At 43.7% G+C, this 26,272-nt stretch overlaps 10 protein-coding genes across 10 annotated transcripts; 6 read left to right on the top strand and 4 right to left on the bottom strand.

Moving 5' to 3' along the window:
* Nucleotides 1–1,410: 1,410 nt before the first annotated feature.
* BDB00DRAFT_855630 (uncharacterized protein) lies at nt 1,411–3,718 on the top strand. Its single transcript, XM_053125736.1, has 3 exons — nt 1,411–2,007; nt 2,180–3,379; nt 3,450–3,718. The coding sequence occupies exons 1-2, from the start codon at nt 1,635–1,637 to the stop codon at nt 3,250–3,252; spliced, it is 1,446 nt and encodes a 481-aa protein (XP_052973437.1). The 5' UTR covers nt 1,411–1,634; the 3' UTR covers nt 3,253–3,379; nt 3,450–3,718.
* On the bottom strand, nt 3,571–3,888 carry BDB00DRAFT_855632 (uncharacterized protein). Its single transcript, XM_053125737.1, has one exon. The coding sequence runs from the start codon at nt 3,751–3,753 to the stop codon at nt 3,577–3,579; it is 177 nt and encodes a 58-aa protein (XP_052973438.1). The 5' UTR covers nt 3,754–3,888; the 3' UTR covers nt 3,571–3,576.
* A 150-nt stretch (nt 3,889–4,038) lies between these two features.
* BDB00DRAFT_146403 (uncharacterized protein) lies at nt 4,039–6,414 on the top strand. Its single transcript, XM_053116241.1, has 5 exons — nt 4,039–4,421; nt 4,522–4,630; nt 4,752–4,989; nt 5,070–5,671; nt 5,742–6,414. The coding sequence occupies exons 1-5, from the start codon at nt 4,358–4,360 to the stop codon at nt 5,968–5,970; spliced, it is 1,242 nt and encodes a 413-aa protein (XP_052973439.1). The 5' UTR covers nt 4,039–4,357; the 3' UTR covers nt 5,971–6,414.
* A 379-nt stretch (nt 6,415–6,793) lies between these two features.
* On the bottom strand, nt 6,794–7,173 carry BDB00DRAFT_774968 (uncharacterized protein; the record flags this gene model as incomplete). The annotated part of the gene is made up of 2 exons (XM_053120190.1): nt 6,794–6,858; nt 6,924–7,173. The coding sequence occupies 2 exons, from the start codon at nt 7,171–7,173 to the stop codon at nt 6,794–6,796; spliced, it is 315 nt and encodes a 104-aa protein (XP_052973440.1).
* A 1,599-nt stretch (nt 7,174–8,772) lies between these two features.
* Nucleotides 8,773–11,644, top strand: BDB00DRAFT_855663 (kinase-like domain-containing protein). The gene is made up of 7 exons (XM_053125738.1): nt 8,773–8,908; nt 9,077–9,470; nt 9,728–9,941; nt 10,156–10,550; nt 10,668–10,844; nt 10,922–11,072; nt 11,159–11,644. Exons 1-7 carry the CDS (start codon nt 8,878–8,880, stop codon nt 11,525–11,527), a joined length of 1,731 nt encoding a protein of 576 aa, XP_052973441.1. The 5' UTR covers nt 8,773–8,877; the 3' UTR covers nt 11,528–11,644.
* BDB00DRAFT_855668 (uncharacterized protein) lies at nt 11,592–12,528 on the bottom strand. Its single transcript, XM_053125739.1, has 3 exons — nt 12,495–12,528; nt 12,016–12,284; nt 11,592–11,924 (listed from the first exon to the last, which is right to left on the bottom strand). The coding sequence occupies exons 2-3, from the start codon at nt 12,261–12,263 to the stop codon at nt 11,783–11,785; spliced, it is 390 nt and encodes a 129-aa protein (XP_052973442.1). The 5' UTR covers nt 12,264–12,284; nt 12,495–12,528; the 3' UTR covers nt 11,592–11,782.
* Nucleotides 12,529–13,601, top strand: BDB00DRAFT_855674 (uncharacterized protein). The gene is made up of 3 exons (XM_053125740.1): nt 12,529–12,800; nt 12,962–13,036; nt 13,127–13,601. The coding sequence occupies exons 1-3, from the start codon at nt 12,543–12,545 to the stop codon at nt 13,508–13,510; spliced, it is 717 nt and encodes a 238-aa protein (XP_052973443.1). The 5' UTR covers nt 12,529–12,542; the 3' UTR covers nt 13,511–13,601.
* Nucleotides 13,602–14,996: 1,395 nt separating this feature from the next.
* BDB00DRAFT_855679 (uncharacterized protein) lies at nt 14,997–18,283 on the top strand. The gene is made up of 9 exons (XM_053125741.1): nt 14,997–15,302; nt 15,398–15,510; nt 15,631–15,702; nt 15,786–15,934; nt 16,039–16,286; nt 16,405–16,540; nt 16,699–16,886; nt 17,042–17,243; nt 17,393–18,283. The coding sequence occupies exons 1-9, from the start codon at nt 15,222–15,224 to the stop codon at nt 17,821–17,823; spliced, it is 1,620 nt and encodes a 539-aa protein (XP_052973444.1). The 5' UTR covers nt 14,997–15,221; the 3' UTR covers nt 17,824–18,283.
* A 531-nt stretch (nt 18,284–18,814) lies between these two features.
* Nucleotides 18,815–19,875, bottom strand: BDB00DRAFT_855685 (biogenesis of lysosome-related organelles complex-1 subunit 1). The gene is made up of 4 exons (XM_053125742.1): nt 19,786–19,875; nt 19,655–19,727; nt 19,444–19,576; nt 18,815–19,373 (listed from the first exon to the last, which is right to left on the bottom strand). The coding sequence occupies exons 1-4, from the start codon at nt 19,856–19,858 to the stop codon at nt 19,260–19,262; spliced, it is 393 nt and encodes a 130-aa protein (XP_052973445.1). The 5' UTR covers nt 19,859–19,875; the 3' UTR covers nt 18,815–19,259.
* A 1,691-nt stretch (nt 19,876–21,566) lies between these two features.
* On the top strand, nt 21,567–25,886 carry BDB00DRAFT_878857 (uncharacterized protein; the record flags this gene model as incomplete). The annotated part of the gene is made up of 7 exons (XM_053127789.1): nt 21,567–22,516; nt 22,672–22,853; nt 23,043–23,075; nt 23,158–23,337; nt 23,484–23,769; nt 23,900–24,063; nt 24,187–25,886. 7 exons carry the CDS (start codon nt 21,567–21,569, stop codon nt 25,884–25,886), a joined length of 3,495 nt encoding a protein of 1,164 aa, XP_052973446.1.
* Nucleotides 25,887–26,272: the final 386 nt, after the last annotated feature.

Below are 26,272 nucleotides of genomic sequence, written 5' to 3' on the forward strand. Positions count from 1 at the left end.
GTCATTGGTTCAATCGTCCCGTCTGTTTTCGTTGAAAAAGAAAGATAATGTGGTAGTGCAGCGTTGGACACAAAGAAGCAAGCATTTGCTCTTCCCATGGCTTATTAATACGTTAACTTAACGTATTTTCTAGTTTGAGTCATCATCGTTCCCAAAGTAAGCACCACTGTTTTATTGTGCAATGGGTGCCGCATCATGACCGAAAAAGGAATATCCATCTATATATGCATAGCCATATATACTTGACTATTATCCTCGCGTTGTTCTTTTGATAGGATATCAGTTCTCTGTAACACCACCGCCTGAGAGGAGAGAGCCATGGCTCCCACGTTTACAAAAATCCATCTCTATTGCGTTGCTATGACAGCAAATGATGGCCATCAACAAAACAGTGGGGGCGATTGATCTTGGTAGGATAGCGACGGTTGCTAGACCCTCACAACAAACAGATGGACATGCAATCTTTCCGTAACAAGGCACCGGTAAAGCTTATTGACGACCATCAAAAGCATACACGCCTGTGGGTGGAATGTGTATATATATAATCAGACGGTATATGAATAAATATGAGCCGGTTGGACAGAGCATTTCCAACTCAGCAGTTGCAACAAAAGGAAAGACCTGTGAAATAGCCAAACAAGCTTTTTCTTTTCCTTTAGGGAGACACAGCATGAAAGAGGGCACCTAACAATGAATGATCGTGTGCCTGGTTGACATGCGCTGGGGCTCAAGTGACACAATGTAAGCAGGATGCATCCGAATGGAATGGGATGAAAAGGCGTTGTTGTTTTGTTCTGTATTTTTCATATGCTCACGTTACAACCCGAGTGCACCCACTCCCCCGCCCTTGCCCAAATGATTGGTGCCAATCCACCAAGATCCAATCCGATTCGGGCGCGCTCACCTTTTTTCCACCCACCCACCCAACTACGTTACAGACCCCGTTGGACTGTTTTTGTCGTCTCTAAGGCTCTCTCTCCCCTCCCCTTGTGAGGTATATGCTGACCCCTCACTGATATATTTTATCTGGGAAGCCGGGAAAAACCACTCTACTTTTTTTTTTCCCCGTCCGTCCACCGGCTTACGTACACAGACAAGCCTGCATGAAGCAGTGTTTTTTAGACAGATGATGATACGCTTTTCATTGTATTTGTGCGTGGCACCAAGATAAGCTTGACGTAGCATATTACAACGCCCCTCGCTTATAGTCTCGTCGTTGTTGCTCAAAGGAGACCGAGGGCGGCGGTGGGGGGGAAGGGGAGGAGGAGAGAAAGAGAGAGAGCAGCCAAACGGCAATTAATTGATCCTTCCGAATGTCCCGGATGATAGAAAACATGGTAAAAACGCGGCGCTCTCATTGGCTAACGCTTATTGATTAAGCAGACACGGCTCGACCCTGAGCTTGTGACCGGCGGAATCAAGGACGGAAAGGATGAACGCTTTTTTCTTCTTTATCGGCTGTGCTGCTGCTGCTGCTGCTGCTGTTGCTGTTGATCTTTTTGTTCTTTGTGCCCAGCTATTGTGAACCTGCTTCTTTTTCTTTCTTCTTTTTTAACAACTTTTTTTCTACCACCCCATTCTACAAAGTAAAAAGAGTATAAAGTACAAAAAAAAAAGAAACAAAGCCTTGGGCCATGATGCAACCAGAACTCCCATACTTTCCAGACCGTGCAATCTCTGCGTCTGCACCCACTTCACCAACTCGTACACTCTTGCATTCTCCTCCCGATGACAGCAAACGACGAAGCTTAAAGTACATTTTCGCTCCCTTGAGCCAGCGGGCTCCACAGACGTCCACGCCGTCAACAAACAAAATAATCCTCGACTACCTACTCTACTTGTCCATCCAGTCGCGTCTCAAGCAGGCGCACGTTGAGCTGATGGAGCTGGCGACACCGCTGCCGGACAGTGGCAACACGGACTCGCTTGAAGCACGCAAGAAACGGTGGATGGAGACTGCCTCAAAGGCGGAACAGGACAAGCATGCCGTCGAAGCCATTGTTGCTGGTAAATAACTTTCTCTTTTCTCTTTCAAGAACACGCGGGGATATAGGAGGAAGAGGAGGTGTTGTGAGGGCAAAGGGAGACAGAGTGGGGCTTCTATCTATATATATACGTGTATAAGGAGGGACACAGCCAGAAAAAAAAAACTGAGACTTACACAATGAACAAACAATAGGCATCCTGTCAGCGGGCTCGCAGATCAAAGGACCGTCGTTTATCAGGGATGATGATTTCGAACAACGGCTGCATCTGTGTCAACTGACGAACCTCGTTTTTGGGCGGTTTGATGCAACCTCTACGGGACAGCACGTGATTGCCCACAATTCTGCCCGTCGACGCCGCCACGAAGCACAACTGATGGCCATGGTGATGGAAAACGCTGATGTCGATGGTGCTGAGGCTGCCGATGACAACGTCGATGATGATGCCAACAAGGAAAACTTGGACGATTTCATCACGCGCAAGCGACAACAACTGTTCTCCAAAGCCATCCTGCCTTCTTATTGTCGACGCCACCGTCGTCAGAACTGCTATGGCTGCGCTATTACGACTAACAGCAGCAGCACGACAATCGCTACACAAACATCAACAACAACACCAACAAATCCATCTTCATCAAACGCATCCTCATCGCCATCGAAAACCATCCCACCGGCTGGACTGATCGAAGCGATCCCAGTGTTCCTCAAGACCAGTGCCGATATGCTGCGACGCACATTGGAAACGACGAGTGGAAGCGACGGCGACGAGAGCCACCAAGAGGAGGAGACGCGACCCATGATATTTGCAGGGCAACGCGTGATGGGTGGTGGCATGCCTCCACGCTGGTACGATCTGTTTTTGAGTCTGTTGAGCCAGGCAGCGATCGAATGCTACATGTGCGACGGTCAAGCCGGGCTGGAGTCGATTTTTGAAATATTTTCATACGGCGATGTGGAGGACGAAGACGAGCCGGAAGATGCCGATGACGAGGACGAGAATGACGACGAGGAGCAGCAGCAGCAGGATAATGACGAATGGGGTGTCCGCGCCGCCGATCATCATTTGCTGTTTCCCAAAACGAGAACAATGTACCTCTTCAAAACACAAGTTCGGGAACGCGAAAAAGAAGTAAGCTCGCTCTCACTCTCTTTATGTCCAAATAGAGGAGGGACTCTTGTCTCTCTCACGCAGAACGGCCAATTTCGGAATGACTCAATGATTTCCCCTCCATCTAAATTTTTTCCTTGTCTAGTTCTTGCTCGTTGAAGGCGACGACTTGAAGACACATTTTGAAAAGCTGGCTCAACGCTATCCTCTCGAAACATTTGAAAAGAGCATGGCCGAATTCATCCAGATGATTCTTAGCACAACCGATACTCCTGCATTAGACAAGGTAAGCAGCCAGGTCGCCTTCTTTCCTTTATGAGATTACTCGTGTCTTAACTTGTATATATCTTGTTTAGTATGACAACCCACCCTCTTCCACTCAATCATCGCCTGAATTGAGCTCACATGCGCACACATCCGATATCATCAGTTCAGGAGCCATTCTGCCACCCGTCTACAAATACCCCGGAGACGGCTCTCTCCTCATGCCCGAGATCCCAGACGTTGACGACGAGCAGGTCGAACCAGTAACACAGCAACAACAACAACAACAGACACAGCAGTCGCATAGCAACAAGCGACGAGCATCCATGTCGAATGCGCCTGAACCCAAGCGTTCGCGATAAGCCAGAAAAGAATATATATTAAGAAAATTAGCATTTATTCCCCCTCCTACACCCGCAACCACCCTGTTCACACACACCCCTCTTGTCACACACACACACACACACACACATATATACACACATCATCATCGTCATCATTCATCCACGCCGATGACACAATAGCACATAGTACTTTTTTGGGTCCTCTAGTCCACAACCCGCTCACTAACCTATAATTCGCATTTCTTCGCTTCTTGTATATTACCTATCACTCACACCCCCCCACTTATCCTGTTCTCTGTATCGTTTGTTTCGCCCATCTCTACTTTTCTCTTAAATACATTGCACTACCTTTTTTATTTTACTTTGTCAATAACAGCACATTATACGATGCGATAGCATGCTTGCCACATGACCCGCAGAAATGAATTACCAGTCTGGTGAAATGTCGTCATACTTGCTGTCCGTACACGACGTATGTGCGATGCATACATGAAATCCCATATCATTTGCAGGAGCAAATTGCCTTTTTCGTAAGGGAGAGCATTTATCTCTCTCACATATCTATCACCTCGATCCCCTTCCCTTCTCTCTCTCTCTACCATCCCCCTTTCTTTCCTCCTCCTCCTTACTTTTATTTTTTTTTTTGAGAGAAAAATATGCCTTCAATGTCATCGCATGCAACGACCACACTAATGTTGGTCATTGGCATGCTTGTGTCTGGTAAAAGAAAAAGAAAAAGCAAAAGTCTAGACGAAATCATTTCTCTTTTTTCCTGACATGCAAAGATCATGGTGATTCTTTTTTTTTTCTCTGGAAATAGGTGTATGCAACACCATCCTGAACAAATACCAAGACATGCAATGTGTCGAGTTTTGTAATGATCCTGATCCGTCCAAACGACGCTACTTTGAACAGCCTGTATGGCAGACGTAAGCAAAACTTTTTTTTATCACAAAAAGTAGGAATCCTTTTGAGCCCTCGCTTTCACTTGGTCTTATGGGAATTGATGATGACGGTTATACCAACACACCCCCTTCTTTCCAAGATCAGCCTCAACATGTTTGTAGGTGAAACGGCTGTGATGCTTGTCCATTTATATCAAGTCTTTGAACGTCGACGTCAGGCCATGGCTGCCGTTCCACCCTCTGCAGCAAACCAATTGGATGCTGCAAGACTGGTCGATGATGTGGATCATCAAGTAGACAAGCAACAGCATCGCGAGCCTCTCAAGGGCACCAAGGCGCTCCTCTTTTGGATACCCACGCTTTGCGATATGACCGCTACCACGGTAAAAGAGGAGGAGGAGGCATACGTGGGTCTGGTTGAGAGAGGCGTTGGGGAAGCTTACCATCCAATGAACCCCACTAGATCATGAATGTGGGTCTGCTATTTACCTCTGCCAGCGTATACCAAATGCTCCGTGGATCAGTTGTCATCTTTACTGGTATTTTCAGTTACTTTTTCCTCAACCGCCGACTGCGTCTCTTTGAATGGGTCGCCCTAGGCATGGTCGTGAGCGGCGTTGCCATTGTTGGCCTTTCCTCCTTGATCTTTCCACAAAACAAACCGTCCGACACGACAAACAACAGCCAAGAAGACCCGCCATTCGATGTCATGTCTCTTGTCGGCGTCGTTCTTGTCCTTGGCGCCCAACTGTTCACTGCATCCCAATTTGTGATTGAAGAGAAGATTTTGCATCGGTATCACGTCACGCCGGTCAAGGCGGTCGGATTAGAAGGCTCGTTTGGTCTTGTGTCGGTCCTGGGTGCGTTGCCGTTCCTGCACGTGTTCTTTGGGGATCGTCACGAGGCGTTTGATATAGAAAAGGGCTTCCATGACTTTTTTGATGTCCCCGGCGTTTGGCAAACCGGTATTGCTATTGCATTCTCCATTGCCTTTTTCAACTGGTTTGGATTGGCTATCACGCGTCGTATTTCGGCGACAGCAAGAAGTACCATTGATACGTGCAGGTAAGGTGGTATTTACAAGACATGTATATGTATCTATACTCACCCAAACTCCTTTTTTTTTTTTCAAAAGAACGCTGTTTATCTGGATGGTGTCCTTGTATCTTGGCTGGGAACAGTTCTCATGGATCCAGGTGATTGGTTTTGCCGTCATGGTCTTAGGCACCTTTTACTTTAACGGCGTGATTCGTTATCCTTTCGCATCTGACGAAGAGTTGGCACGCCAGGCCGAGCATGAACGTGCGCCTTTGTTGCAACAGTCGACTGATGGTCGTGACTCCTCCTCCGAGTATCGTGATTAGATTCTTTCTGTGTTCCTCCCTCATCCTTCCTTTGTTCATTTCCTGTTATTCCATTATTGCTTGTTTTATTTTGTTTTTGTTTTTATTTCAGTTTTACGGGCTTTGTGCTTGAATATACATACACACACATACACACACTCCCTCTTTCTCCTTTGTTTGTGGAGCAGCGATGAAATCATAGTAGAATGAGGGTAGGAGGGGATGGTTACATATGTTTGACAACATTTTTGGTTCTTGCCTCATCCTCAGTACCAATTGTACTACTTGGAAAAGTAAGCACTTGATTGCAAATGTCAAGACCGGGATAAATTGGGCTCTGGAGACAACCATTATCCGATCGGGTGTATCTTTATAGAGTGTGCTTCCCGAATCCAAGAAGCCATTCTATGGAGATTTACTTTCCGATAATACCCACACAAGTGTACACTTGCTGTGATACTTTGATCTGTTTGACAAGTCAAACTGTATGTTTACTTTGCCTGCTACTAACGGATACTAGAATAAATTTTTATGGGAAAACACCACAATAAAGGTTATTACGACTACATAGCTTAGTAGTACTTCTGGTAAGGGTAGCCTAAAGGGTTACTGCCCCCCATACACTACGATACCATGTCACCCATTTATGATTTCAGATTAGTAATATAAGAAGAGGCTCTATACACTTCTTGAGTTAAAGGAATATTCGGGTACAATGAGCAATGGTAATTCGATGATGCGGATACGAAGGAGGAGAAGGACATCGATATGGGAAGCAGCTTTGAATGGGGTAAAAACAGTGTTGGATGGAGGGAAAAAGGTGGGATAAGAAAAAAAAAAGCAATTAACGAAAAAGTGCAAGCAGTACGAAAAAGATAAAAATTAGGACGATTACAATGCATATCGATCCTAGACAAAAAAAAAAGGTTTAGAGATAACATATTCCATTATATAACTAGAAAGAAAGAACTTACTGTTGTCTTTGACCTTGCGTCCAACATAATCAAGCTTCTTTTTAGCCCGCTTTAACCGTTGATCTGTCCGGTCTACCATTTCTTCCGTTTCATCAATAAGCTGAACATGTGTTTCCAGTTCGTCGCCAATCATCAGTCCAAGTTCACGCTGTCGTCGAATGGCGTCAGATAAATCATCAAGGTTGTTGTCTTGATCTGTGCGTGTTTGTGAGTGAGTCACATGGTGTTGTTTACTTTTATAAAATTGCATCATCATCATCATTACTACTACTACCACCGCCATTGGAACCAGCACCATCAAAGTCAAATACATACCATCAATGATCCGCTGCTGAAGTTGCAGGATCTGTCCATTTTCAAGATCACTTGGATCCACTTCTTGCGCAGGATTAAACCTTACGGATTTGCCTCTCTTATTACCTAGCAAAATATCTCTAATGATCCATATGATGTTAACGCCTTGTCATTACAAACATGCCCACACGCTATTTTTCAAGGCTTTTTACCTGGCTCTCTCATCATCACTATTTCCTAACAATGCTTCCAGCTTATCCACTTTTACTTGTAGTAGGATCAATTTATCTTCGTGCGTTTTAGTATCTCTAAAAGTTGCAATATAGAATCGTTAGTTATAAAATAACAAAGGTGGGGGGGGTCCCGTTTAATATATATTTACGCTACGCCTGATTCTTCTTCTTCTGCCAACTGCTGTTCTAGCGATTTCAGTCCATCTCGAAGTTGGGTTAAATTCTTCTGAATGGTCGTTTCATATTTATCGTAGTTTAATCTAATAATCATTGTGGAATGTGGAAAGTTAATAATCCTTGGCATTTCCTTTGAAGGGTTTGTAAAAGGCAAGAAGCACGTTGCTTCTTTCTTCTTCTTCATCAATCCCCAATTACTTTAGTTGTTTTAATCGATTGCGTTCATATATTGTAGGTAATGTGTTGTCGGCAAGAGCTCCAAGACGAGTGGCGAGTTTGATATCCATATTATTGTAGTATTGGTAAAGCAAATAAGCGTATTAAATTGAGGGAAAAGAGAAGAGAGAAACACACACACAAACTACCACTACTGCTGCTGCTGCTGCCCACTGACTGAATTACAATGCAAATAACCAAAGTCGGGGGGGAGATTGCTACGACATACTAGACCAACCAGATCACTCTATATTTATATATGCCTCCATGTATCGTTGAATACAGAAACATGTCCTTTTTATGTAGGTGACCCTTCCATCTCAATGATATGACCTCTTGTTCTCATAAGCCCAACTCACCCAACTCACTGTCATTTATTTTGATTGGAAAAACTGGGCCTTATAAAAAGGTCCTGATTTATAGATAGCAGCATGTGATTTTTGCTTGGCAAAAACTTGTCATTATAAATAACCTCGCGGCCCATACAGCAAGTAGTAGAATGTCAAGAACACACAGGTTACGACATCTTTTCGATAGTGACAGAAAACTTTATCGTTGCCATGGCATGTTAATGGTAGTAGTAGTAGTAGTAGTAGTAGTAGTCTTCTAGTGGCAAACCAAAAACTATCCATGGCACTTGCAACGAAATGTTCAATGACCCATATGATGCGTTTGCAGTGTTTTTTTCATCGAGAAACACACATGATCCCAACCTCCGCACCCCCCCAAGCCCTACTACAGGCAAAAGGACCATTCGTCATGGAAAACAAAAAGAAAGGAGGTAAGTTTCGGTTCAAAGATATGCCTAATGCGCACCACTTATTGGAGAGCATATCACTTTCTCCCCCTTTTTCTTTTTGCGAGTTCAATTGATTGGCGGATAATAGATATAAATTAGGACCTCTTGCGCTTTACCTAGCATGGCAATTTTTACAGTTTCGTCCCCGTCAAGCTTGCTGTAAAGTCGTTGCGGGGCCTCACTCTTCTTCTCTCTTTCTCTCTTTCTCTTCTTTCTTTTTACTAAAAAAACAAACATGAATTCCTGGAAGTTGCCTGGCTCAAAAAGTAAAGAGAACTTCTTCATTCCATTGGAACTGCTTTTTTTTTATATAAAACTTTTTTTTTTTTTACGATTCATGTACCCTTTACTCCATTTCCCTTGAGCTGGTGTGCCATCCAATTCAAAAAAAGCAAGCTAATCATCTCTTTCTTTCAACTCTTTAACTCATATAGAAAGCAAGGACCAAAACTCCTCCACCACCTCTTCTTCTTCTTCTTCAACACAATTAGCGCCTTCGACCGCTCCTACATCCTTTACGTCTGCATCGTCGACATCCACTGCAGCAGCACCATCTGTATCATCATCACACCATCCTGAACCCAAATCAGGTGTCTTACTTATACGAGTATGTGATGCCCGGGGCATCTCGTTGCCGCCGGGCGTCACCCTCCCTTCGGTTCCTCACCAAGCACTCACACCCGCATCCCGCAGCAATCGTGATTCATTAACTCGCAAGCAGAATTGGTGGTTGCCCTATGTTGTTTTGGAGTTTGATAAAAATGAAATCCTAGTGGATGCCCTGGCTGGCGACACGGCAAATCCCATCTATCATTATCGAGCGCACTTGTAAGTGTTTTGCTTCCCTTGGACAAACGATCCATGGTTGGGTTGAAAGGGGAGGGGTGATGTTGTTGTTGTTGTTGTACGTATGTGTATATGATCCAATTACATACACTCATACAACAACAACAACCCCTTAACCTACTGTATATATATATTTGTTTTTTTTTATTTTTCGTGTGGGGCTATCTACCCTTAATTATCCCATTATATTAACCCCTATTAATTTTCTATAAAATAACAACAACTACAACAACAACCAGTGATGTGTCACGTTCTTCAGAAGTGTCGATATCGATCTATTTACGCCAACCACCCAGATCGCAAGGCTCGGCAGCGCGGAACACGAACGATTATTTCCTCGGTGCTGCCAAGATCCAGCCCAATTTTGACACCAACAGGGTTGAGGACCAAAGCCTGAATATCACCGGAGGCACCGGTGTCATGCATGTCCAGCTTTGCTATAAGCCGCAGCAGGTAAATTAGGCGAAAGGGGGGCGGGTTATATTCGCGAACCGAGCGGGATCGAAAGGATGGATGGGTCGGAAAGAAAGGAGACAGCATCAAATAAAGTGGTAGTGGTGGCTCTCTAATCCCAACACTGTGTGTGTGGGGGTCCAGTCGACTCCTCTGAACTGACCAAGTAAATCGTGCGACTGTGTGTGTGTATGTGTATCTATCTATTTTCCAGCAAAGCCAACCCATTGCGTTCGATTCATTCGACTTGCTCCGCGTGGTAGGCAAAGGCAGTTTCGGCAAAGTCTATGTTGTGCGCAAGAAAGATACCAACCGTATATACGCCATGAAAGTCTTGCGCAAGTCAAGAATCATTTCGCGGTCTGAAGTGACACATACGATGGCCGAAAAGACGGTGCTGGCCAAGGTCAGCAACCCGTTCATTGTGCCTCTCAAATTCGCTTTCCAGAGCCCTGACAAGCTGTACTTGGTGTTGGCGTTCATCAACGGTGGCGAATTGTTCCATCATCTTCAAGTTGAGGGCAAGTTTAGTGAAGAACGGTCGCGATTTTATACCGCTGAATTGCTGAGTGCGTTAGAGTGTCTTCATGGTTTCAATGTGATTTATCGGTAAGGGTTTCTCTCTCTCTCTCTCTCGTGTTTTTATTTTGGGGTTGCCAATGGCGTGTTGCTATAATTAGCACTTTTGTGTATTTAAAAAAAAAAAACTATTTATGTTTTTTTTAGTGACTTGAAGCCTGAAAACATCTTGATCGATTACAACGGTCATATTGCCCTGTGTGATTTCGGTTTGTGCAAACTCAACATGACCGAGAACGAGCGGACGAATACTTTTTGTGGTACGCCTGAATACCTTGCACCTGAGCTGCTGCTAGGCCAAGGCTATTCAAAGGTCGTCGACTGGTAACGTTATGATTCAAGAGAAAAAAAGAGAAGCCATCATTTTGGAGGGTGTCAACTGACGATGTGTGGTAAACTAGGTGGACACTGGGTGTCTTGCTCTATGAAATGATGACTGGTTTGCCACCATTCTACGACGAGAATACAAATGAAATGTACAGAAAGATTCTTCAGGACGAGCTGCGTTTCCCCGACGACATGTCGTCTGAGGCCAAGGATCTTTTGCGAGGCGTAAGTTAAAAAAGTAATGTTGTAAATTTTTGGGGGGGGGGGAAAGCTTTTCTATTAACAAGTGGTGTGTGTGTGTGTTGATTTAGTTGCTTACACGTAATCCCGGCGAACGATTGGGCAACAAAGGACCGGAAGATATCAAGAACCATCCGTTTTTCGCCAGCATTGACTGGCGCAAGCTCTTACAAAAGAAGATGCAGCCGCCATTCAAACCGTCGGTGGAGAGCGCATACGACACATCCAACTTTGACGAAGAGTTTACGTCAGAAGAACCGCTCGAGTCGTTGGTGGATGAATCGCAGATCTCGCGGACGATGCAGGAACAATTTGCAGGCTTCACCTTCAATCCGGCCAACGACGGTGTCATGAGCGAAAGTTTCAATGGCTCAGCCTCTGGCAGCGTTGGTGTGAGCGTGGGTCATCATCATTCACAACAAAGTGGACCAAGATGGTAGACTCTTCTTTTCTTCTTCTTCTTCTTCTTCTTCATATATACATCTTCTTCATCCCAATGTGCCACTCCCCCACCACCACCCCCGCCCAAACTTTCTTCTTTACTACGCACCCACTTTTTCCAACACCTTCTCTCTCTCTCTCTCTCTCTCTCTTTCTCCTGTTATTTTTTTTTATTACTGTTTTGTTGTGTGTTTGAATAAAACAATAAAAGAAGAGGACATGTCATGGTTTTCCTTTGATAACAATACCTTATGTTACAAAAGGATCTCCAACTGATTGCATCCTGGACACGTCCAGGAAAGATAGACTTGTCCATCAGGCAATACTAAAGATGCAGCTTTATTACTACTGCTGCTGCTGCTCGATGCTTCAATTCCAGTAACAGGGAAGCAACCACTACATTCGAAAATCCCGCAGCAAAGGGAATTAATAAAATTTATGCCATAACAGAGCATGAATCCTCTCTTTCTCTCACTCTTTTTCTTACCTGTGTTGCGATCGAACCATTCGCATCATTCTATCAACAGCATTGCATGTGAGATCGGCACAATCCAGCGTGATGGTGAGATTGCAGTTTGGACAACACACACCGGTGTTGCAGGGAGTCAAAGGACGCGCACGACATTCAGGACATTTGAAATAGATTGAATCGAGGTGTGGTCTCTTTTGAATAGTGGGCTTTTGAATATGCTCGCATATCTCTTCAAACAATCTTTTCTTTTGTGAGGTGGTCATTGAGAAAGAAAAGGACGCGGCCTAAAAAAAAAAAAAAGTCCAACTGAGCACACACGCTCTTTCTCTTATCACGCGTTATATAGCACCATGGTGTCTTTTTTTTGTAAACAAACAAAAAAGCAGATAGCAGAGAATGTGGGATACAGGTGGGGGTTTTTTTTCCGTTATTTGCCCATTTTTATTAAACTTCCTCTTTCTTTTTTTTCCTGTTCTGCGAACACATACACCTACCTTTGATCATTAAAGTGAAAGTGAGAGTGAGAGAGTGAGAGAGAGAGAATGTCAATATCGTACGATTATCACAATGATTTATTGTCGGTGTCGTCGTCAGGCTCGTCTTCTGGGCGGCGATTCTTTCGGCCCACCAGTTTGGGTCGACCGCCGGGGTTGACCAAACCAGCAACGTACTCTGTACCTCCTCCAATCAACACCACAAGAAGCAGCAGCAGCAGCAGCAACAGCAGCTATGACTATCAACAAACACCAAGTGTAGGTGGGCATAACAACAAAACAGCACCCTTTAAAGAGCTCCAAAAGGTAAAGTGATCAAAAGGAGAGAGGAGAGAGAGAAGGAGAGTATTTCCAAGTCAAGGAGAGAGACCCCTCACCTCTCCCTGTGGCATCTATCGTAAAGAAAAGATGGGGACCAAGGGGGACGTGCGAGCAAAGCCAAGTGACACCAAAAAGTGTAATGTTAGATGATTGCGGATCTGAAAAAGGAAAACTTTGATCTCAAATTAAGGCTGTTCCATACGAACTGGTTGGAACAGGAGGTACTTTGTGATAACCAATATTACTACTACTACTACTCTCGATAGATATATATATGTGACCCACTCATCCTACAGATGTCTATTGTATAGAATGAACGGTTGGCCTCAGCGTTGGACGACATGAGCCATCGTCAAAAACAATCTGCTGCACGATCCGTAGGCACACAGACGCTGTTTGTGGACGTGTCCCCGACCACAACGACCTATTATACTGCATTTGAAACATCACCCGAGGCATTTGGTTTGACACCGCATCGTGCCACGCCGCTGTTGTCCTCGGATCAAGTGGATAGTAGCGTGGAACGCGTGGCGGATGCATTTTCCACGGTGCGCATCGTCTCCTCTTCTCCCGATCCCATCCGTGGCTGGTTGGAGGAAACACAAAAAGTAGAACAGAGTCCTCAACCCAATGTCAGTCCACTGCTGCTGCTGCAGAAAGATAGCGTCGATCAAAGAAGCATCGCATCATTGTAAAGGAATAAAGAATAGCTTTCTCTCTCTCTCAACAACAGAAAGAAAGAACCTCTCCCACGTGGTTGGGATCAGAGCCATTCCCCCCCCCTTTAAACCCACACGCTACACATCAGTAAACCTTAGTCCCGGCCAATAAGAATCGCTCCCTTTTTTTCTTGGTGCTACATACCTCCAATCGTCTAAAGTAAAAAAGTGCTGTGGAGTTGTTGGGTGGCCCTTCTTCTTCTTCTTCTTCTTCTTCTCTCTGTCTCTCTCTCTCTCTGTCTCTCTCCTCAGTTTGTAGTCTTGTTACTGCTGCTGCTTTTGTCGAACGCATTACAAACTCCTTTCAAACAGACACACAAGCTCGGCTCTCTCTCTCTCTCTCTCTTACTGTCTGTCTGTGTGTGTGCGTGTGTGGTCATTTCTCTCTCCATTTCACCACCACCACCGCCTCCTCCTCCTCCTTTTTTTTTTTTTTTTAATCCAGATTCCATTCTCCTCTTTAACATCACTTAACTTTTTCATTAATCCTCTCTTCTCTTCTCCATCACCAAAAAGTGGAATTTATAACCTATCGTTTCTAGCAAACCGTCTGCTGTGCAGTTCAGGCTCTACCACTTTTCTCTCTCTCTCTCTCTCTCTCACCCCTTTCACACTCTTTCCTTCCAAACAACCCCAAACTATATAACACACACATAAAAACTCCATTCTAAAGAAAGAAAGAAAAAAAACAACAACAGAAAGTTTTGTGTGTGTGTTGTATATATTTGCATGAGAGAAGAGAGAGCGAGCGAGGCCGCCGACGAAAAGAACCAGAAAAAGAAAAGAATCAGTTGATCATGGACCCTTCGCATTGCTCCATTGTTGTATTATATCAACCAACAGCCCCTACACCTTATCGAATACAACTTGGCGACGACGACGATGACGACGACGACGCCATTGATCATTACAACAACGATCGTCTTGCCTATGTTTCCATTCTCCAGTCCGTTTTTGGTCAAGGTAATATAAAACACCATGATAAACTACAACAACAACAATAAAGAAAAGCCGTCAACCTATTTTTATTGTTTGCTTGCCTTGTATTTCAATAACCACACAAACAAAGTATCAAAGCTATTGAATGTTGCTTCTTCTTCTTCTTCTTCTTCTTCTTCTTCTTATGAACAAAACCTCGACATTCAACCCAACCCCCACCTCGCGCAACGATATAAACCAACGACATTGGGAAAAACAGTGTACATACAATCAAATCCTGCAGATGCAGTAAAGCAAATACAATATCAACAACAACCAACCTTATGCCTGATCGACATTGACGACGACACGAGCGGCCAAAACGTGGTCGCCAGCATGGCCGCCGATCTGCTGAATCATCATGTCACCATTGCCGGTACGCAACCATCTCTTTTTTTTTTTTCTTACTCTACCATGCACACCACCTCATACACGTACAAAGCACCTCCTATAACTTGCCCTCTCTCTCTCTCTCTCTCTCTCTCTCTCTCTCTCTCTCTCTCTCTCTTTCTTTCTTTCTCCTTGCCCCCCCCTTTACCATCGTCATCTTTATTATCCATATATGTTTTCTCTTACACCACAACTCCTCCTGCTGCTTCCCTCCCCTCCCTCATTGTTTCGTTGAAATTTTGACCGACCCCGTCTATTCTTTTGTTTTTCTTTTCCTTTGCTTTCTACAGTATGCTCGTCCATTGAAGATTATGGGTTTATGCTCGGATGCATCAATGCAGGTGCAGCAGAATACCTGCTGAAGCCCCTGCGTGTGGATGTGGTCAAGACGTTGTTTCTGGTATATATACACATATGAACAAAGAAAAAGAAGAAGAAGAAGATGATGCTACTGGAAAGACTGACATCTTTTGTGTGTGTGTGCGTCTATTCTAGAAAGTACACCACAGCCAGTCGGTTGTGCTGCCAGCAGCATCAGGAGCCACAGCAAATTGCGATGGCGGAGGACTACAACATCGTATCAAGAACACGGCTGCAAAGGACTCTGCGTAAGCTTTTTCTTTTCTTTGTTGTCTCGGGTTGGGAATTGCCACGCGCTGCTCTGTTTCGCACAACTCATGCACACACGCACAAACAAATAACGATCTTTAATTTCCCAATTGGATTAGACTTGTTAAAGCCATGATGGATATCTACGCCCCACCGATTTCCAACAAACGATCACTTGCACCATTGTCAAGGTAACTAACGAACCAACCGATCATTCAGTGGAAAGTGACCCTAATAATAATCCCACATTTTGTGTTTTCCCCCCCCCCCAAAGCCATCGCGCAACATTCCTACGGCGCAAAATTGCTAGTTGGGATTTCTGTCCGTTTGACGTCGATCACGACGATTTGATCCATTGCTCTTATCTCATATTCGAACAAGCCTTGACCTGCCCGGAACTGTCACACATATCAGTCAACCAAAGTAAGTTTGAGACTTCAGTAGGGCAGAGAGAGAGAGAGAGAAGAAGCAAACAGATCTTGACAATGAAATGAAAACCACTTTTTTTTTGTATAATCCTACAACAGCCCAACTCTACGATTTCATCTTTGAATTATCTGTTTCATATCACAACGGCAACGCATACCACAATTTTGCCCACGCGGTTGACGTTCTACAGAGCTTGTACCACTTTCTGTGCAAGCTCGGGGTCCTGCCGTTTCCTGGCAATGTGACGCGACCACAGGACCTCTTGCGGCCCACCGATGTGTTTGCACTGTTGATTGCAGCATTAGGTCACGACGCTGCCCATCCGGGTGTCAATAATATGTTTATGGTAAAGCCTCAGCCGCCGCGTGAGAAGTGAAACGACGTGCCCCCCCCCCCTCCACCTCCCCTTTTTGTTTCTTTATATTATCATCACAAAAGAACATGAAATGAACTGTGTGTTGTAGATCAATTCCGCGACCCCCCTTGCATTGCTCTACAATGATCGGTCGGTTCTCGAGAGTTTCCATTCCATGACGCTGTTCCAGATTATAAAGAAACACAAGATTGATGAGTGCTTGGGATCCACCGAGGATTTTCAAGGTAGGAGGTCTTATTTGTGTGTGTAATGGGAGTGGAGGGGGAGAATAAGCTTCTTTGAGTGCACAAAAAAGAAGGTTGATAGTAGCACACAGTTGTGTGTCATTTGTTTATATGCCAAGAAAAAAAAAAGTTTAAAAACTCACCTCATTCTGGTTTAGCGTTTCGCAAGACGGTAGTGGCTAGTATATTGGCTACGGACATGTCACTCCACAATGACTATGTTACGAGGATCAAGGGTCAGGCAGCACGGTTACGGAATCTCAGTGCTTTAAGTGATTCTGCTCGCGAGGAGGAACGTATGCTGCTTTGTAGTGCGCTTATCAAATGTGCCGATATCAGTAACGTGGTATGTTGAATTGTCACACAAAAAGGGGACGACTGTGGGTTGTGATTCATTGTGTGTGTGTGTGTACGTGTGTATGCGGGTCCCTTCCCGTCGTTATTTTCCCCCACACTCACTCTAAACATACACGGTCTCCTGTCTTTCTCTCCTTCACCCAGACACGGCCCTTTCGACGCGCGGTCAAGTGGGCTGAGCTGCTAGCCCAAGAGTTCATGTGTCAAGGCGATCTCGAACGCAAACTGGGCATGCCTGTCCAACCCATGAATGATCGAGACAAGATGGTCTTGGAGGATATGCAGATTGGATTTATCCAGTTTGTTGCTGCTAGTCTATTTGAAAGCGTTTCCAACGTTACACATGGTAAGTCATTCTTTCTTTCTTTCCCCCCCCCCTTCCCTCCCAACCAACCCTGGGGTGAGCTGTAAATGGACGAGGGAGGTAGCATTACACAGAACCGTGTGAGAAATTCATGCTTATGTTTGTCCCCCGGGGGGTCAATCTTCTATTAGAAATGACGTTCACTGTCGAATCAATGCAGCAGAATCTGCAGCTATGGGAAACACGAAAACGGGAAGAAGAGAATAAAAAGAACAACACAACGGTGATGGAGGAAAAAAAGCAACAACAGCCGCGGAAAAGCCAATCTGAGTACAGCAGGCTATCGTTGGACGCTTCAGCTACCACTACTACTACCAACAAGACCATCACCACTGCTACGGCCAACAGCACTACCACTACAAGCACAACGGCAACTTCTACAGCTGCTACTACGCCAACGAGCAACAATACAGCCAGCTCGGACAAGATCTTCAATGGCCTGCCCCAGATGCCTGCAGTTGCCATGACAAGTTTCGGGAACACGCCTAGCAACGAGTGGATGACGCCCAATGGCACTGTTCCACCGCACGATGGTGTATACTGTCAATGCAACATCATGTAGTCCGTCACCTCTTTTCCCTCCTTCTCATTGAATCAATCAATCAGCCAACCAATCAACCCATTCATCCTATCACTAACAAAAATCCATCCTATAAACGACACCCCGCAACAAAGCGACGACAACGATCTTTTTTTTTTTTTTTACTTATTCCGTGTGTACTTTTTTTTTTAACTTTTTCCTTTCTTCTTTCTATTCCGGCTAACTACAGTTTTTAATCCTCCTCCTACTCTCTTCATAACCCCCCCCCTTCAAACCAACTTTAAACCCATTTTGCCCTCCCCTCAACTCTCCACAAACCTAACCCCACACACTGGCCTTTTCACGATGTATAGAAAAAAAAACTCCTTTTGTAGATTGTACATTTTTCATTTATCCCGTCTTCTTCTTCTTTTTATTTCTTTCTTAAAGACTTTATCTTATCCGTAAAGAAAAAGAATTATTATTATTATTATTATTATTACAGTAGCAACAAACAATATAGCAGCTTTATTATCGAAAACATTCGGTTTGGGGAAAGGATAAAGGGATAGTGATAGAGAAGCGAATTTACTATAATGATGTGTAGCGCACGTATAAAAGTGTTGATGCCCCCCCCCATTGATCTGACAGTTTCACCATGGATACTATAGATCAGTGCACATCATAATATAAAAGACGTGACACGTGTATGATACAAGGATTTGACAATCGATCAGCACGTTGTCTTGAGGGAGCACTGTTTGAGGGAGAGGGGGGGAGAGAGGAAAGGGGATTATGTCATCTATTATCTACCTATGTATTGAGATAAATGTGAGAGAGAAACAAAGGGATTAAGGGAGTGAAAGGGAGAGAGAGTGTGTATGTGTGTGGGTTATACATCATGCAGCAGCAGCAGCAGTGATAGTAAAATGATCACAAGACTGACAGGTGCGAGGTGGTTGAGGAGGAGTGATTATGAAAGGAGAAGCATATGTAGTCATTTCTTTGCAAGTGTGTAACATGATATACTTGAAAAACGGTCTCATTGAATACAGACTGTCGTCGTCGTCGTCGTCGTGTACATCTTTTACGATGACAGGGTGACCCATTGTTTTAATCATTGCAATAGTAGTTTCAACAGGCTCCTCATACTACAATAGAATGTTTACAAGTGATATTCGAGAAAGCTATTATAAATAGTTTGTGTCTTCGCCAGTACATATAACCGTAGTATTGTTTGAAAACCAGGTAAATTTGAACAGTAAATGTAATCTCCTTAAGCGAAGCGTATTTGATAGGGTCGTAGAGTGAGTGGCAAAGAACGCGTGAGATCATACATTAGAAATATCAAGAACACATCATTTTGTTTTCATCAATCTCCTAGATGATGGGTGGTATAATAATATTGAACTTATGATGCTTTTTGATGGAAAATGAGTAAATATCATGCAATGTGGAGGTTCCTTGGTTTAGACGTCCTACTGTTGTTGTTGCTGGCTGCTGTCGCCCTGATGTACAAATTCTAGTGTTGTCATGATGGTGCGCATATCATTCTCCATGACACTGGCCCAATTCTTGACGTCTCCAAGTTCCTACAAAAAGAAAAAAAAACACATTAGTTCTTTTTATTAAAAAGGTAAGAGTTTATATTTATTTATATACCTTGAGAGCAGTGTTGAATTCATCGACAAGTGTCAGCCATTGCTTTGTTTGTTTGGTATATTTTGTCGTTTGAGTCGACAGCTTACGCGACGCTTGTTCTAGCTCTTTTTGCCGTAAAAAGACTTCAGAAACCCTATCAAAAAAAAGGGACAATGCTGTTTCTTAGCAAAAAAAAAAGAAAAAAGATAGAAGCATTAACGTCGCTCATTACCCTTCATTCAAATGATCATTTAAACTGTCTGTTAACTCATTGACTGTTGCCACAGCTTCTTTACGTAATTGTTCTATACAAGAACCGACTTTTTAGATGGAGTGACACCTATACGCAAGTTTCAATAATACCATTTTCGCGTTTTCGTTCAGATTGTTGTTGCTGATGCGATTTAAGCAATTGAGCCAGGGATGGTTCAGCCATGGCTATTAAGAAAGATAGTATGTACGTAGTAATTCCTGCACTCGAGCTTTGATTTTTTTTTTTTTGGAACAACGCGACCAGCTGACCTGGATTTTTTGTTGGGTATACTAGATCGATGCTCGCTTCTTGTTTTATTACTGTAAACAATAAGGGTCACTCTATCCATCATCATTGTTTTGGGCTGTTTTGTGTAAATATGAAATAAAACAGTTCATACCAGTTTGAAATAAGGTACAGTGTGAATCTTGGGGATGAAGGCAGATATGCACGCACGAAGATGTCTGAATCTAGAACAACACTCAGACGATTTGCCACCATCGTCTTTTTTCTTTTCCGGCGGCAAAGGTATCAAAGAGCGCGCGGGCATAATCCATGTGTAGGGGGGATCTGCACGATCCCATAAGCCGAGCACACAGGACGAAACATCGATTCTTCTTACATTCACATCTGGACCGAAAAGTATTATTACCAAAAGGTCACGCGACCTTGTAAAATTGTTTATTATTTTTGTCTGACAGCACATAAGCCTGCATACATGCATTGAGAGAGATGGATTACATGTAACAACAACACGAATCTCAAAGAAGGGCTTCTTCTCAATCCAGATAAAGAGACATGTTTGGTAAATACTAAATAGTGAACCTCTATATTTACGCTTCCCAAAGAAATGATGGTTACCCCCCTCAGATGATCATAGAAGTTTTATACACAACGGAAGTAGTAGCACCCAGCAATCAGGATAAAGTGAAGAAGATTACTCTTTTTCTATTATCCAGCATTTATTCCCTCAGTCGTTGCTCAAGGACCATTTACTTGCTCTCATGTTTTGAACTGACCAAGGGGTGGTGCGTCAAATACATACCTGAATTCGATGACGTTTCCGCAAGTCAGACAGACTCACAATCGAGTGTTAAATTACACGGCGGTTGTGTCAACCTTTTACTGAATCTTGATTATAAAACAACGGGACTATTTTACTACTGCAGACAATGCCGATTGAACGTTATATATTAGCACGTAGAAGCAGTAGCAACAAGAGCACATGAGTGCATCTTTAATTCAATTGATAGTAACGATGGTAGAGCAGGATTTGTGTGCTTCAGGCTTGCTGCTGCCCCGATGTTGGGTTATCGCAATTACATTATCAACCTGTTGGGCGTACATAGATGCCTGGAAAGCAGCAAAAGATCTTGTTCGATGTACAAACAGAGGTGGGTAAAAGTATTGGTAGTAGTATTAGCAGCAGCAGCAGCAGCAGTAGTAGTAATGGCGGTAGGATGCAGCTGAAGCGATAGACATGCATGTACGCCATTATGTACCGCATGCAAATCACTGAGCCAGGTTATATAACAAATAAGTGGCATTCTGCAAAGGTCTTTGAAGAACTCGCACTTTGAATATCTGCTACTACTGCTTCTGGAAAGTGAGAGTGAGAGAGAGCGTTCGAGAGTAAACTAGATCGTTCGCCTTCCTACATACTCCCAGTCCCCTCTTGGCATTCATTTATTCCAAATAGGATATCTCCATTTCATGTCGCCTTGCGTTTCTCTTTACTGCTTTGACTCTTTTGGCTAACTATATGCGTTTTTATATCCATTTTTTTGAGATACCCCAAACCAAAAGTCGTTATTGCTTTTTTTTTCTCTTTTCTCAATTATTGCTTTTACTACCAGCACTATAATATAAATAATAATCCCGATAAACCAAAATGACACGTTTACCGTCATTCTCCGTTACCTCCTATGTTAAAAGTAACGTCGACAGATATGAGTTATCTTTGTCATCATGCGGACATCAGTCGCAGAAACATCAACGAGGACGCCGCCGACGAAGAATACGCAGCAGCAACAATAATAATAGCGTATCACTACGATTACTCCTTCCTATATTCATCCTGCTATGCGCCCTGATTCATTTCCCAAATCCTGTTCATGGAGAATACGACGTGAGCGAAGAGCAGCTAGCCAGGATCCCGTATCGCTTTGCTTCAGCAAGCTTTTCGCACGCTGGTGTGGTATATAGCTATGGCGGAGCAACACGTAACTCGAGTGCATCTACGCTGTTCACATCCATATCCTTTGATCCACACAATGGTCAAGTCATCTATGCCGATGTGCCACAACCCAACTGGAGCCCGAGTACAGCCTATAGCCAAGCTGTATTACTTCCGGACAAAAACCGGGTGTTGTTATTCGGCGGCTGTAATTACACCTCCAGTGTAGGAACGGCAGCAGCAGCAACAACAACACCATCATCGTCCATCAATGACAACAATAGTACTATTACAATGACCCATGATAGTCATACCACAGCAATACGATTGTACGAATATCGATTTGATACTCATAATTGGACTACCTTACCCATTCAAATCACAGGTGGAAGAGGCGATTCTTCTACTACGCTGCTGCCAAGTAATCGGAAAGACTTTACTGCGACGCTTTCTCCAATTAATGGGAAAATATACATCTATGGAGGCCAAGATATTTATTATCAGGCGTCAGCAGCCACACAAGGGCGCGAAGGCATAGAAAAAGGCGTTTCCTTAATTAATGACAATTGGGTGTATGATCCGGAAACGAACATGTTCACTCAACTCCCGCCTGTTCCAGGTCAACCCGATTCCATTCTTTACGGTCATTCAGCCGTAGCACTTGAGTAAGTAGATCCTCCTATGATAGCAGCAGAGATTATTTTTGTCTATCTGGTATCGTACCATATTTAAATATGGCCCACATATACATTACCCCCTTGATAAATGACTCACATGTCTATTGTTATTTTATTTTATATTTTTGTTGTTGCTGCTATAGTAACGGCATCATTGTTCATCTCATGGGTAACGGCTACTATGGTACCGGGTACTATGACAGCAGTCAAAATGCTACAATGTGTGATCGTGCACTGTTGCTTGACACCAATACAGACACGTGGTCTCTCCAGCCATTGATTGGAAGCTCACCACAGCAAATTATCAATGGCTTTGCAGTGCTTGGTAAGCGAAAACTATATTTTATCATGCTACGGGTCACATGACCATTTGCTTTTGAGATAAAGTGCGTGCGCGCGCGCGGATCAGCTACATGCATACACTCTTCTCAATTTGCTGCTCTCTCTCTCTCTTTATAACAATTCTAACCTGACCCCAATGTTTTGTTTTCTTTCGTTTTCTTCGGTATTGAAGGACCCGATCGGAAAAACATCTATATCAGTGGAGGTAATTAAAAAAGAAACTTATCAATACCACAGTGACCGTGAAATATGCTTATGTGTGCAAAATGTATCATTTTCTACACTAGGATTCGGCGCTAGTCGAACATTACAAAACATCAGCGTATCATCAAACGATCTGAATGCTTTGGACACATCTACATGGTCTTGGGTACCATTGGATCAACAGACAGTCGGAGACCCTCCGAAACCGCGCTTTTACACGTGTGCAGAGTTGCTTCACGATGCATACGTGGTGGTTGCTTTCGGTAAGGATAACATAGTGCATCATTTTGCTTTCAGTATTTCTAATAACAGCAGCTTGGAGCTGTTTGGAGACTTGTATATGCATAATCCTACATGCACTGCACATTTGGTTTTCGCTTTTAAAACTAACAAAAGATAACCATAATAGGTGTATCTGAATATTTTTGGTACAATGACATTAATGTACTCAGGTTTTACACTTTTGAAAATGGGTCCCTTGGCACTGAATGGACGGCAAACCTTGATTATCCAGCACAAATGGCAGAGATCGGATCCTCTTCGAATACGTCACTCAGTATAGAAACAAAAATGGCCATTGCCGTCGGTGTTTTAGCTGCAGTGGTTGTCACTGTAGCGTATGTATCTTGGTATCACCGAGATAGTGCCAAAGTGATGCTAGGACGATCTTATCGCTGTCTTATATGGACTTCCAGGTAAAAAACAGAAAAAAAAAAGGCTGCCGCACATGCTTCGTTTTGCTTGTTTATTTCTGGTCATACTATTTCAATGTCTGTCATTGACTAAAGAAAGGATATAATGTAATTGAACCCAACGACATGTCAGCAGAGCCGGCGAACCGATGTGGACAGGCTTGGCACACATATTGTCCAAAACAATCCTTGCATGTATATTCTTGGCATATCTTGTTTACACTATTTTCCAAGTGGCCAATAGTTCGGTTGCAACTCTTACAATCCAAGAGCCAATACGAAGTGTAAGCGTACCCGGTAAGTTATCGAATACAATAGAACAAGCAGTAAAATTTTTATCATAAAGCTTAAAATAAGGATTGGTAAAAATATATCTACACCCAAATATTGTGCTCATACCACCTACAATAACAACTACAGATATCCGGTTCTGCTTTGATGGATGGACAAATCCAAGTCTTGGATGTCAGACGGAAACACTCTCGATCGATGACTGTGTCTCATTAGACTATATTTCTCCTCTCGACATGGGTATCCACCAACCTTACTTTGGCTATACTGGCACGGTTGATTGTTACCTCTTCCATCCACGTAAGAGTTTTCAATTAAGCGGTACACCGAACGCGCCGTTTTACAATGGGTCCAGAATCCAATTCAGCTTCTATGGTACTGCACACCATGTCGACACTCCAGGATTGATTCACATTACGCTGTATCCGCCTGGCATGGACCCCAACCTGGCATATTATTTTAAAAAGTCCCAATACGGCTACGATTATGACACCTCAGCGCTCGACGACTGGCTCTACGACGAAAGCAACAACTTGGTGTCTGAGAACACTTATACAGTGGAAGCCAATACGTCTTCTGCTGTTAGTTACCAGATCACTATCCATCAGTATCTTCAAGAAAGCGCATGGAACAATTTTGGTATTTGGTATGCTTATAATGCAACGCCATCTATCAAAACACAATCGTTGCAAGGTGGCCGCTCAGCAACGCCACGTCCGCTCAATATGACCGGCAACAATTTCTTGGACGTTTATCCGTCCAGTTATACATCAGTGAGCTTGCTCGATCAGAGGATTTATACCATCTTGTCTAGCATCGGTCCTTGCGGTGGTCTGTTGGCATTATTGATTACACTGAACTCGTGGATTTTTGGCGCTCGGCCTCGTTCGCCCTGGGGTATCATCCATCGGATTCTATGGACCGACAGAAGCCGCAACTCGTTACTTCGGGGGCTCCGGGAAAAGTTCGGTGGCGTTGCAGCAGCTGGCAACATTCCATTTATTAACCCGGTTGACAAGCGGGTTCTGACCAGCCAAGAAGCCGATTGGCACGATATTGTAATGACTAGCAGCAACTATCGACGTCGACGCTGGCTTAAACGACGACAGAAGCATCAACAGCAGCAGAATAAAAAAGATGATTTAAAGGAGCAACGAGCAATGACGACAGCACAAGATATAGAGCATCAAAAGCAAAAGAACAACAGTACCTTAAAGGTGCCGTATGATCAGCATCATCAAATCAGCGAAAAGCCCAGCTTCGGTACATTTGTAGCCCTTTCTCACAGGAACAGCAATTATCAATCACAGTCTACTACTTTGGATGACGCAATACAAAAGATTGAGCAACTGCAACGGCGAGTGCAACTCACAGAGTTGCTGCTCAAGACATATTACATTGACGACGAAGTTTTCCGGGGGCTACACATTGCACTCGCACAACAAGAGCAGCTGCAGCAAGAGCAGCAAGACAGATCAGCAAGTGATAGCTCATCAATACTATCTTCTGCTTCGACATCGCGTCGACATGACCCTGGTACTGCTACCACCGCTACGATTGCCGCTACTGCTGGTACGATGACGGAGAACAGCTACAATGACGATTGCAGCGAGCATCAATGCGATAAGAGTCCTACATCTGCATCACCCGAGTTTGATCTAGCAGAAACGCCACCAGGAACACCAACTACGCCACCTCCTGCTTTTAATCAACATAGTAGCCTTTTCAGCACCAGTACAAATTCATACGCGTCGTCATCCCGTGATCCACCACCACCACGATTTTCTTCAGAAATTCGAGCTTCACAACTGCCGCCATTTTATACATGATTGTTTTGGTATTCATTTTTTGATCCTTTGTAAACTTATTGTAACTACTTTTCATAGTCTGAAAAGATAATGTACTCAAAAAGAAACGCGTTTTTGCTTGCTGCACGCGATTGGACTGGGCGGAGTTACTGAAATGGTACATAGCGCGTCCGCTTGATACATGTATTCTTATTCTTTCCGCACCCACATATAAATACTCCAAAGTCGATAAATGACACAACCGCCACGAAAAAAGCGTCATGTCACTCAAGACAATGAATCCGAAGATGTGGATTCAGTCACTGTGAAAGAAGAAATAGAAGAAGAACAAGACAAAACAGTGGTAGAAACTTCAATAGAATCTAAAGTCGCAGCAACACCAGCAACAACGTCGACCACAGAAGCAT

The sequence above is a fragment of the Zychaea mexicana genome, assembly GCF_025766255.1.
Source record: "Zychaea mexicana strain RSA 1403 chromosome Unknown BDB00scaffold_150, whole genome shotgun sequence".
NCBI classification, from domain to species: Eukaryota; Fungi; Mucoromycota; class Mucoromycetes; order Mucorales; family Lichtheimiaceae; genus Zychaea; species Zychaea mexicana.